Source organism: Nerophis ophidion, linkage group LG06 (genome assembly GCF_033978795.1).
Source record: "Nerophis ophidion isolate RoL-2023_Sa linkage group LG06, RoL_Noph_v1.0, whole genome shotgun sequence".
NCBI classification, from domain to species: domain Eukaryota; kingdom Metazoa; phylum Chordata; class Actinopteri; order Syngnathiformes; family Syngnathidae; genus Nerophis; species Nerophis ophidion.
This window is the reverse complement of record NC_084616.1, coordinates 77,932,512-77,945,032: the sequence shown is the minus strand read 5'-3', so window position 1 is coordinate 77,945,032 and position 12,521 is coordinate 77,932,512. Positions and strand designations below refer to the sequence as shown.

The window sequence follows — 12,521 nt, the reverse complement described above, 5'->3', positions numbered from 1 at the left end:
TATTTAGAAAATTTTTGGGACCGTTGGAGACTTTTCCAACTTTTATTCCCTCCTCACTGTGGGACTCGGCTGGGCACGTTTTGGACATTTTGGGCATCCCAGGATTTGCACGGCCGGCGGCGGCACTCCTGGGATTCGAACCCGGACGTGATTTTTGATAATTTTTCTGACTTTTGCAGACTTTTCCAACTCTTATCCCTCCTCTCCCCGTAGGACTTTGCTGGGTGCGTTTTGGACATTTTGGACATCCCGGGACTTGCACGGCCGGCGGCGGGACTCGTGGACTCGGACGTGGGTGTGACTTTTGACCGTTTTTCTGACTTTTGCCGACTTTTCTCACTTTTCTGCCTGCCTACCCGACTCAAATCCTGGGTAGGTATTTTGAACATTTTTGGGACCGTTGGAGACTTTTCCAACTTTTATTCCCTCCTCACTGTGGGACCCGGCTGGGCACGTTTTGGACATTTTGGCCATCCCAGGACTTGCACGGCCGGCGGCGGCACTCCAAGAATTCGAACCCGGACGTGGGTGTGATTTTTGACCGTTTTTCTGACTTTTGCCGACTTTTCCAACTTTTATCCCTCCTCTCCCCATGGGACTTTGCTGGGTGTGTTTTGGACAATTTGGGCATCCCGGGACTTGTGCGGCCAGCGGCGGGACTCGAAGGTATTTCGGACAAAATTGGGACGAATGCAGAGAATAACTTCGCCACACCTGGAGTGTGTGTGACTATCATTGGTACTTTAACTTTGACTTAAATACTGCTTCTTTGCTATAGGCCGGCATAGAAAACCAGAATCTGTTCTTAATTGCTTCAACCTGGATGAACAGAAGTTGAATAAATACATAAATACATGTAAATGTTACATACTACATTACCCAGAAGGCTTAGCGCTGTAGAATGCGAGAGGAGGAGATCGTGTACAGTTAGTTGAGCAATAAATAGTTGATGTATTGACGAATTTGATTGTCCAAAATGTTGTGAGTAAATTTGAGAGATTGGACAAAGTTGCAAGGCCAATTGGCACGATATTCAATTCCTGGAGGGGCTTTGTTACCTCGCTATATCTGCATCACTCGGGTATTTTTAGACGTATGTCTTGCTTGTGTTGAAGTTCTGTCATGGCCTTGGCTGCTGCACTGATAGCCTGCTGCAAAGCTTGTCCGGCGGGCATCTCAGTGAACTCTTCCTCCGAGATGCACTTTATGGACACGTAGCGACCGGGACTGTGAAGCGGCACTTGGTGAAGGCGCGAGAAAAGCAGCGGCAAGTCGGCGGGCAGCTTGTACCGCACCACCGGCCGGAGCTCCGTGGGCACGTCCTTCTCGTCAGAGTAGTCAAAAATGGCGGTCATGTATTTAGACAGGTCCTCGCCGCCGGATATAGCCCGGCCCACTTCCTCCCCCATGAGGCTGACCATCACCTTGCTGTGTGAGCTTGCCTCACAGCTCATTTCGGACATATTTGTAGGCACCCCCTGGGGTGAAGGCTGGGGTCTCTGGCGAAGAAGACCCCCAGAACAGACCACTAAGATGAAGTCACTGTCACGAATGTGGCGGCAGTACCAGGACATTTGTCCCTCCTTGGACATTTCCAAAGAATCCCAACGGTCCAAAGACACCTGTTGGGAGGAAGGAAGCAGGCGATGAGACCTCAGCCAAGGCTTTATTTAGTTGACACTCTAAAGCAGGGGTCACCGTAAGGACCAGATGAGTCCTGTTCTAAAAATAGCTCAAATAGCAGCACTTACCAGTTAGCTGCTTCTATTTTTTAAATGTTATTTATTTACTAGCAAGCTGGTCTCGCTATGCTCGACATTTTTAATTCTAAGAGAGACAAAACTCAAATGGAATTTGAAAATCCAAGAAAATATTTTAAAGACTTGGTCTTCACTTGTTTAAATAAATTCTTTTTTTTTTTTACTTTGCTTCTTATAACTTTCAGAAAGACAATTTTAGAGAAAAAATACAACCTTAAAAATAATTTTAGTATTTTTAAACACATATACCTTTTTACCTTTTAAATTCCTTCCTCTGCTTTCCGGATAATTTAAATCAATGTTCAAGTAAATCATTTTTTTTATTGTAAAGAATAATAAATACATTTTTATTTAATTCTTCATTTTAGCTTCTGTTTTTTCAAGGAAGAATATTTGTGAAATATTTCTTCAAACTTATTATGATTAAAATAAAATAAAAATATTCTGGCAAATCTAGAATATTTTTAGAATCAAATTTAAATCTTATTTCAAAGTCTTTTGAATTTCTTTTAAAATGTTTGTTCTGGAAAATCTAGAAGAAATAAAGATTTGTCTTTGTTAGAAATATAGCTTGTCCAAATTGGTTATATATTCTAACAAAATGCAGATTGGATTTTAACCTATTTAAAACATGTCATCAAAATTCTAAAATTAATCTTAATCAGGAAAAATTACTAATGATTTTCCATAAATTCTTTTTTAAAATTTTTCACAAAGATTCGCATTAGGTAGTTTTTATCTTCTTTTTATCGGTTGAATTTTGCATTTTTAAGAGTCGAAATTGAAGATAAACTATGTTTCAAAGTTAAATTTTCATTTTTTTCCTGTTTTCTCTTCTTTTAAACCGCTCAATTAAGTTTTTTTTCATCAATTATTCTCTACAAAAAAACCTTCCATAAAAGGAAAAAAAATGTATGACGGAATGACAGACAGAAATACCCATTTTTTAATATATATATATATACATATATATACATATAAATATATATATATATATATATATATATTTAGTAAAGGTAAATTGAGCAAATATATATATATATTTATATATATATTTATTAAAGGTAAATTGAGCAAATTGGCTATTTCTGGCAATTTATTTAAGTGTGTATCAAACTGGTAGCCTTTCGCATTAATCAGTACCCAAGAAGTAGCTCTTGGTTTCAAGGTTTCAAAAAGGTTGGTGATCCCTGCTCTTAAGGCTTAGTGTCCACATGCGTGGACAGCACCTTCTAGCTCTTATTTCCAAAACTGTGTACACTACTGAATTAAGGTCTTATGGCCACTTATGTGGACACTTGTACTTTCATCTGGTGGTGTCAGAAGAGTATAACATACAATGGAATTTGGGAAAAAAAAAGTGTAAAAATAGGAATTAGCATGTCCCAAACACGAAGTACACATTTGTGTACTTATGGACTAAGTACATCATATCAAAAGATGTGTCAGGCTTGCCCCTGACAGTTTGTTTGTGTTTTAGTTTTTCCTGTGTGTTTAGTATTTCCTGTCCTTAGTTCCTGTCAGCACTCTTATTTTGGTTCAGCTTCCTGTTTGTCTCCCTGTGTCCTGTTTCCTCTCAACTGCGGCTGATTGGCACCTGGCCACACCTGGTGTCAATCAGCTCGCTCCTATTTTACCTGCTTTTTTCCTCTAGTCAGTGCAGGATTATTGCCGCTCTTGTGTCGTTGCTACCTGTCGTGTCGTGTCGTATGACATCTTGTCTATGCAGCGTGGCGGTAAGCTACATTCGATAGTGGTTTGTAGCTTATTGTCTTTTGTTCCCTGCTTCCAAGTTTTTTTCATATTACAAGTAACGACTTCTGTTTTCCTGTTTTCTACCCGCTAGCTTCCACGCTAGCCCCCTTTTTGTTTCTTGCTAGCTTCCATGCTAAAGACCCTTTTGATTTCTAGCTCCCATGCTAACTCCCTTAGTTTGTAATCCGCCTCGTGCCCGCTTTGTGTTTGTACCATTTGTTTTTTTTTTTTCTAGTATTTTATATTAAAACCATTTTTCTTTAATAAATGCCTGCCTCCGTCTCTGCATCTTGGGGTTCGTCACAAACAAACTCTGACAAGATGAGTCTTAGTTTTTATTCTAATTAGGGTCCAATAAGGCCAAATAGCAAATAGAAATAAAATAAAGCATGCAGACAAACAGCTTGGGCTTTAAGAGGTTAATTAAAGTCAGGATGGTAGTGCCTCACTACAACCAGCAGGTGCTGCTGTTTCCCACCTTATTTCATATGTAATACTGAGTTCAGTTGTCATGACTACAAATTAGGGTTGTACGGTATAATATTGATAATACAATAAAATAAACATGATTTTTAAACGTTTTCAAACAAAAATATCAATATGAAACGTGTTAATGATTAAGTTAAATGTAAATATAATATTAATAAAATAAAATAAACATGATTCTTAACGTTGTCCAGCAAACATATTACCACGAAAAATGGGTTACTGAAATTGTGTCAATAATTTAGTTAAAATATATATTCTTTAAATGTAATAAAATAATAATTAATCAAATTTATGTGTAATATATAAGCTTTGGCAAGTAAAAATATTAATGTGAAAAATGTGTTAATAAATAAGTTAAATGTACAAATAATATTGATAATAAAATAAAATAAACATGATTGTTAACGTTGTCAAGCAAAAATATATAATATGAAATGTGTTAATAATCAAGTTAAATGTAAAAATAATAATAATAAAATAAAATAAACATGATTGTTCACGTTGTCAAGCAAAAATATCACCAGGAAAGGTGTTAATAATTAAGGTAAATGTAAAAATAATTTTAATAATAAAATAAAATAAACATGATTGTTCACGTTGTCAAGCAAAAATATCAATATGAAAGGTGTTAATAATTAAGGTAAATGTAAACATAATATCGATAACAAAATACAACAAACATGATTTTTAACGTTGTCAAGCAAAAAATTCACTATGAAAAATGTGTTAATAACTATGTTAATGTAAAAATGATATTAATAATAAAATAAAATAAACAAGCAAAATTATCAATATGAAACGTGTTAATAATTAAGTTAAACGTAAAAATAATATTGACAATAAAATCAAATAAACATTATTGTTGACGTTGTCAAGCAAACATATCACCAGGGAAAATGTGTTATTGAAATAGAGTTAATAATCTAGTTAAAACAAACAAACAACAAACAAATCTAATATAGTACAATGTGTGTAATATTACTAATTTTGTCGGGGAACATATCACCAAGAAAAATGTGTTCATGATGATGATGTTAATTAAATACAGTTATCGATAATGAATAATTAACACCCGCTTTTTATTGGACTGCAAAAAATATTAAAATAAAAGCAATTACTTTTTTAAGTGAATATGGACAAAATGATAAACAAATAAAGGACTAAATATTGAAACTGCCTTGTGGAATTATGACTATTTAAAAAATATAAACATTAAATGTTCCAGTCCGGAAATAAAACACAATTAATAAAAAATAACACACAAGTAAGCAAATTATATAAATGTTGTTTCACGGAATACTAATGTCTCAACTTTTAGTATTATTTATGCTTTCTCATTGTCCCATTGGGTTGAGTTTTTCCTTGCCCTGATGTGGGATCTGAACCGAGGATGTCGTTGCAGCTTGTGCAGCCCTTTGAGACACTTGTGATTTAGGGCTATAATATAAATTGGTTGATGATTATATTTGTAAGAAGGTGGATTATAAAAACAAAGCTAGGACTGTACCTTGGTGGCCATGTGCTGCTGTATGAAGGATGCCAGCTTCATGACAGCGTCCATGTGGGCGGGGCCATCACACCTGCTGTAGCAAATAAGAAGGGTGGGAGGATTCTTCCTGTTTCCGCACAGCGGAACTATTTCTTCCTTCTTGGCAGCCTCCTCTTCATGTTGCTTGATCATTATTTCTAAGCAGGAAATAAAAAGATTTACACACAGTGGAATGTAGCACATAATAATATAATAATTGGATAATAACAACCTGGTCCGATGATAAGTTTCTTTGTTTGCGTGTAGCGTTTCCTCATGCGGATCACCAGGATGACAACAAAAATGATCGCCGCAGCAAACACAAAAAGAAAGGCCAGAGTCCAGTAGGGAAAGTTGTGATGTTCCGTTGTAGATTCTGAGGGCCAGGTAGGACAATATGTTGTATTTTATATTCACGTTTCAGTGTCCATATTATCATTCAAAATGTCACTTACCCTGCTTCTTGACGTAGAATACTTTTCTCACCGCGTCTACTTGGTTGGCTGCAATCTGCATGGAAATGAGAAAATGTATTGTGTGTTGTTGTTTTTAGCAAACAGATTGAAATGATTGTTAGACATTAAAACGTTGACTATTTCAAGCGTCACACTCACCTTCTGTTCATGTTTAATTTGAATTCAGAGCCTTCGATGAGCGTTTAATACAGTAAAAATGCCAAATAAAGGTTTAAAGGAAGTCAGGGTTTAAATAAAAAAACAGCCACTATTTCCCCAAAGTGCTGTAAAAATTAAAAACAAAAAAGTAAACATGTTTGAATAAAATCATAGCTAAACAAAGCAAACAATACATTGGTGATTAAAAAAAAAAGTCAGCTGTACAAATAATATAAGGAATATCCATTAAAAAGTGAAAAGAGTGACTATATATATATATATATATATATATATATACACATACAAACATACACATATACAAAAATATATACATACATACATATACATACATACATATGTATACATTTTTTTTGTTTTTGTTTTTTTTTTCCCTTGGCCTCAGTCTGCACCCCCACTCCAGGGCCTAGGCTAAGACCGATTTTTTATTTTTTATTTTATTTTAATCTTCTATTTTTCTCTCCCCCCACCCACCCCCACCACCCTTGTCTACCTGTATGTCATCTTTTTTGTAAGGGGCGCTGGAAGCCGGCAGACCCGTCAGCGATCCTGTTCTGTCTCCCTGTAATGTTTGTCTGATCTTGAATGGGATTGTGCTGAAAATTGTAATTTTCCTGAAAGAACTCTCCTGACGGAATAAATAAAGTACTATCTAATCTAATCTAATCTAATCTAATATATATACTTTATATAGATAGATAGATGGATAGATAGTACTTTATTGATTCCTTCAGGGGAGTTCCTTCAGGAAAATTAAAATTCCAGCAGCAGTGTACAGAGTTGAGATCAATTTAAAAAAAAAAAAAAATACATATATATACACATACAAACATACACATATACAAAAATATATACATACATACATATATATACTGTGTGTATATACACATATATATATATATATATAGACATACAAACATACACATATACAAAAATATATACATACATACATACACATATATACATATATGTATATATACGTACATACATATATATACATACATATATACACATATATACATATATGTATATATACGTACATACATATATATACATACATATATATATTTATATGTATATACACACACACACACACACACACACATATATATATATATATGTATGTGTGGGGAAAAAAGACTACTTCATCTCTACAGAACTGTTTCATGAGTGACAATATATATATATATATATATATATATATATATACAAGCATACATATATACAAACATATATACATATGTACATATACATATGTACATATACATACATATATATATATACATATACATAGATATATACACATATATATACATACATACATATATATGTATATAATTACATACATACATACATACATACATACATACACACACACACACACATATATATATACACACATGTATATATATATATACATATATACACATATTTACATATATATATATATATATATATATATATATATATATATATATATATATATATATATATATTTATATACATATTTACATACATATACATATATATACATATTTACATACATATACATATACATATATATACATATTTACATACATATACATATATATATATATATATATATATAAGTTAAAGTAACAATGATTGACACACAAACACACTAGGTGTGGCGAAATTATTCTCTGGATTTGACCCATCACCCATGATCACCCCCTGGGAAGTGGGGGGAGCAGTGAGGAGCAGGAATCATTTTTGGTGATTCAACCCCCAATTCCAACCCTTGATGCTGAGTGCCAAGCAGGGAGGTAATGACTCCCTTTTATATATATATATATATATATATATATATATATAGAGAGAGAGAGAGAGAGAGAGAGAGAGATAGATACACATACAACACATATATACTGCATGTTGGTATTTACCTCGCATGTGTAATTACTTCCTTCTCCGAGGTCTTCGAGTGCGAAGCTGTGGTGTGTTTGGTTTCCCGAAAGATTCTGGAGAAATGCACATTAAATATTATTGTGCATTGCATTAATGCTTATCGATAACAACTACTGTATGTAAAAAAAAAACACACATTCACACAGGCAATAAATAGTTAATGCACTTCAAACAGCAAGTCCTGCTTACTCACAGGAATGATGTCCCTGGATGTCGTCTTGCTGTCTGCTGTACAGATGCAGAAGTAGCTTGTGATGCCCATGGTGGGAGGAGCCAGGTTGAAGGTGACCGTGACCACGCCCTCTTTTTGCTGCACATCAACATACTTGGGGTACCAGTCTAGGTTGACCAAGCAGTATTTGACATTAGACAGAGAAGAAAAAAGTCGTAATACAGAAACTAATATTGACTCACCTGCTTTACACTGCAAAAAGCCATTTTTCTCCTCACACGCTGCAAAAAAATCACAAAATGCACACATTACTATATATTATTATTATTACATTGCAATACATTACATGGATGCCATATTTGACACGCGTTCATCTTGATTTGTTCAGTGCAGTGTCCCACTAAAACCAACAGGTGGTGCTCTTTTCAAGTGCATGTAATCAAAAAAAGTTGCATGTCAGTTGCAATTAGTTTAGATTAAACTGTGGCATATGGGCTTCATCTTGTGCAGTTCGCCAACACAAAATGTTGAAAGAGCCATATTGGACCCCAAAAAAAATAAAAATCAATGTTTACTTATATAGCCCTAAATCACGAATGTCTCAAAGGGCTGCACAAGCCACAATGACATCCTCGGCTCTGATCTCACATCAGGACAAGGAAAAACTCAACCCAATGGGACAATGAGGAGATCGCCGATGAGGGGTTATTGTGAGAGTCCAGTCCATAGTGGATCTAACATAATAGTGAGAGTCCAGTCCATAGTGGATCTAGCATAATATTGTGAGAGTCCAGTCCATAGTGGATCCAACATAACAGTAAGAGTCCAGTCCATAGTGGATCTAACATAATAGTGAGAGTCCAGTCCATAGTGGATCTAACATAACAGTAAGAGTCCAGTCCATAGTGGATCTAACATAATAGTAAGAGTCCAGTCCATAGTGGATCTAACATAATAGTGAGAGTCCAGTCCATAGTGGATCTAACATAATAGTGTGAGTCCAGTCCATAGTGGATCTAACATAATAGTGAGAGTCCAGTCCATAGTGGATCTAACATAATAGTGTGAGTCCAGTCCATAGTGGATCCAACATAATATTGTGAGAGTCCAGTCCATAGTGGATCTAACATAATAGTGCGAGTCCAGTCCATAGTGGATCTAACATAATAGTGTGAGTCCAGTCCATAGTGGATCTAACATAATAGTGAGAGTCCATTCCATAGTGGATCTTACATAATAATGAGAGTCCAGTCCATAGTGGATCTAACATAATATTGTGAGAGTCCAGTCCATAGTGGATCTAACATAATAGTGAGAGTCCAGTCCATAGTGGATCTAACATAATAGTAAGAGTCCAGTCCATAGTGGATCTAACATTATAGTGAGAGTCCAGTCCATAGCGGATCTAACATAATAGTGAGAGTCCAGTCCATAGTGGATCTAACATAATAGTGAGAGTCCAGTCCATAGTGGATCTAACATAATAGTGAGAGTCCAGTCCATATTGGATCTAACATAATAGTGAGAGTCCAGTCCATAGTGTCCATAGTAACGGATAACTGCACAACATATAAATCATACCAAATATAACAAAAATCAGCAGTATAGTATGCGACTCACAGCGCGTGGAGAAGATCTTGCTGTGATAGAACTTCTCCCACTTCTCTGGCACAGGCAGGGCCATGACGGTCACAGCATAATCGGAGCCAAGGGAGAGTCCGGAGAACATGTCCGACTTGTACACCTGTAACAGGACAAATCCTTCTTTGAGTCATTTCATTTAAATATGAATACACTTTAAAATGTCCGTTATTTCAACACATATTTTGTTTAATGCAGAAAAACGTGAACATAAATATGGAGGTACATGATTTTCAGAGACACTGAAGACTGTCTAATAAATCCAGATCAGTAATTTTGAATCCCAAAACACAAGAAACAATTGTCGAGATGCAACCACGGCATGCTGTCTCAGAAAATTAATGTACCTTGATGTTTTTGTTACAATCCAACGTGGAGATACAGTAATTTTAATGGACAACACCACACAATGACCATGACCATAGGTGAGGATGGGAACGTAGATCGACCAGTAAATTGAGAGCTTTGCCTTACGGCTCAGCTCCTTCTTCACCACAACAGATCGATACAACGTCCGCATTACTGAAGACGCCGCACCGATCCGCCTGTCGATCTCACGATCCACTCTTCCCCCACTCGTGAACAAGACTCCTAGGTACTTGAACTCCTCCACTTGGGGCAAGATCAACTCCCCAACCCGGAGATGGCACTCCATCCTTTTCCGGGCGAGAACCATGGACTCGGACTTGGAGGTGCTGATTCTCATCCCAGTCGCTTCACACTCAGCTGCGAACCGATCCAGTAAGAGCTGAAGATCCTGGCCAGATGAAGCCATCAGGACCACATCATCTGCAAAAAGCAGAGACCTAATCCTGCGGTCACCAAACCGGATCCCCTCAACGCCTTGACTGCGCCTAGAAATTCTGTCCATTAAAGATATGAACGAAATCGGTGACAAAAGGGACACTCCTCAGCCTTCCCGGTAAGGTTTATTCAGGTGTACTGGAGAGGAGGCTACGCCGGACAGTCCAACCTCGGATTCAGGAGGAACAGTGTGGTTTTCATCCTGGTCGTGGAACTGTGGACCAGCTCTATACTCTCGGCAGTGTCCTGGAGGGTGCATGGGAGTTTGCCCAACCAGTCTACATGTGTTTTGTGGACTTGGAGAAGGCATTGGACCGTGTCCCTCGGGAAGTCCTGTGGGGAGTGCTCAGAGAGTATGGGGTATCGGACTGTCTGATTGTGGCGGTCCACTCCCTGTACGATCAGTGCCAGACCTTGGTCTGCATTGCCGGCAGTAAGTCAGACACGTTTCCAGTGAGGGTTGGACTCCGCCAAGGCTGTCCTTTGTCACCCATTCTGTTCATTTTCCTTTAGTTTTATATAAAACATAAATGTGGCAATAAAAGCATTTCAAGATTGATAATATATATATTTTTTTATGTTGTCCAATCTTCAGCTCTCACTGGATCGGTTCGCAGAGTGAGAAGAGACTGGAATGAGAGTCAGCACCTCCAAATCCGAGTCCATGGTTCTCGCCCGGAAAAGGATGGAGTGCCATCTCAAGGTTGGGGAGAAGATCTTGCCTTAAGTGGAGGAGTTCAAGTACCTCGGAGACTTTTTTACGAGTGAGAGAAGAGTGGATCGTGAGATCGACAGGCGGATCGGTGCGGCGTCTTCAGTAATGCGGACGTTGTACCGATCCGTTGTGGTGAAGAAGGAGCTGAGCCGGAAGGCAAAGCTCTCAATTTACCGGTCGATCCACGTTCCCATCCTCACCTATGGTCATGAGCTTTGGGTCATGACCGAAAGGATAAGATCACGGGTACAAGCGGCCCAAATGAGTTTGGGTCTCTCCCTTAGAGATAGGGTGAGAAGCTCTGCCATCCGGGAGGAACTCAAAGTAAAGCCGCTGCTCCTCCACATGGAGAGGAGCCAGATGAGGTGGTTCGGGCATCTGGTCAGGATGCCACCCGAACGCCTCCCTAGGGAGGTGTTTAGGGCACATCAGACCAGTAGGAGGCCACGGGGAAGACCCAGGACACGTTGGGAAGACTATGTCTCCCGGCTGGCCTGGGAACGCCTCGGGATCCCCCGGGAAGAGCTAGACCAAGTGGCTGGGGAGAGGGAAGTCTGGGCTTCCCTGCTTAGGCTGCTGCCCCCTACGGAGGAAGATGGATGGATGGATGTTGTCCAATCAAATCTAAAATGTATGCATCACGGGGTGATTTGTTTGGATAAAAACAAAACAAGAAATGAGGCGATACATGATTTTCATTGGAGAACAACAATATAAAACCACTTTACGCTGAGCAATGAAACACATGTACCGCCACATTTTTATTTTTATTTCTCCCCCAAAAACACCCAAATGTGGCAAGACAGGCATTTTGTCACCAACAATAAACAGCTACTGTACTTTACGCTGTCTAATAAAATATGAAATTCATCAGTGAAAAACAAAAACAGCAATAATTGCAGAGATATAAGAACATGATTTTCCACGAGGCCAACATTAAATATTCACTTTATGCTGTGTCTCTCCACATGTGTGTTGTTTTTCATCCAAAACAAGAAACAAATGTGAACATTTTTGCTTTTCATTGCAGATTGACAACGCACAACAATTTTATCTCCACCGTAACTATTATGACATTGCAGAAATACATCGGTTG

At 37.6% G+C, this 12,521-nt stretch overlaps 1 protein-coding gene and 1 long non-coding RNA gene across 4 annotated transcripts in view; one reads left to right on the top strand and one right to left on the bottom strand.

The window, feature by feature from the left end:
* Window positions 1-12,521, bottom strand: part of LOC133555267 (interleukin-17 receptor D-like) — a 30,559-nt gene that overhangs the window by 2,741 nt on the left and 15,297 nt on the right. For both annotated transcript variants that reach the window (XM_061904897.1, XM_061904896.1), the window contains exons 5-12: window positions 9,886-10,009; window positions 8,508-8,546; window positions 8,287-8,432; window positions 8,072-8,146; window positions 5,988-6,042; window positions 5,765-5,908; window positions 5,512-5,690; window positions 1-1,622 (exon numbers count right to left, since the gene is read on the bottom strand). The exon at window positions 1-1,622 is cut by the window's left edge and continues 2,741 nt beyond it. In XM_061904897.1, coding sequence (XP_061760881.1) covers window positions 1,074-1,622; window positions 5,512-5,690; window positions 5,765-5,908; window positions 5,988-6,042; window positions 8,072-8,146; window positions 8,287-8,432; window positions 8,508-8,546; window positions 9,886-10,009 — 1,311 coding nt within the window. In that variant the 3' untranslated portion in view covers window positions 1-1,073. The remainder of the gene's footprint in view (window positions 1,623-5,511; window positions 5,691-5,764; window positions 5,909-5,987; window positions 6,043-8,071; window positions 8,147-8,286; window positions 8,433-8,507; window positions 8,547-9,885; window positions 10,010-12,521) is intronic.
* On the top strand, window positions 488-12,377 carry LOC133555268 (uncharacterized). Of its 2 annotated transcripts, none has more exons than XR_009807306.1 (2): window positions 488-666; window positions 11,306-12,377. It is a non-coding gene; the product is annotated as an uncharacterized LOC133555268 (long non-coding RNA). The 2 variants fall into 2 exon arrangements; XR_009807305.1 differs by lacking the exon at window positions 488-666 and adding an exon at window positions 5,540-5,919.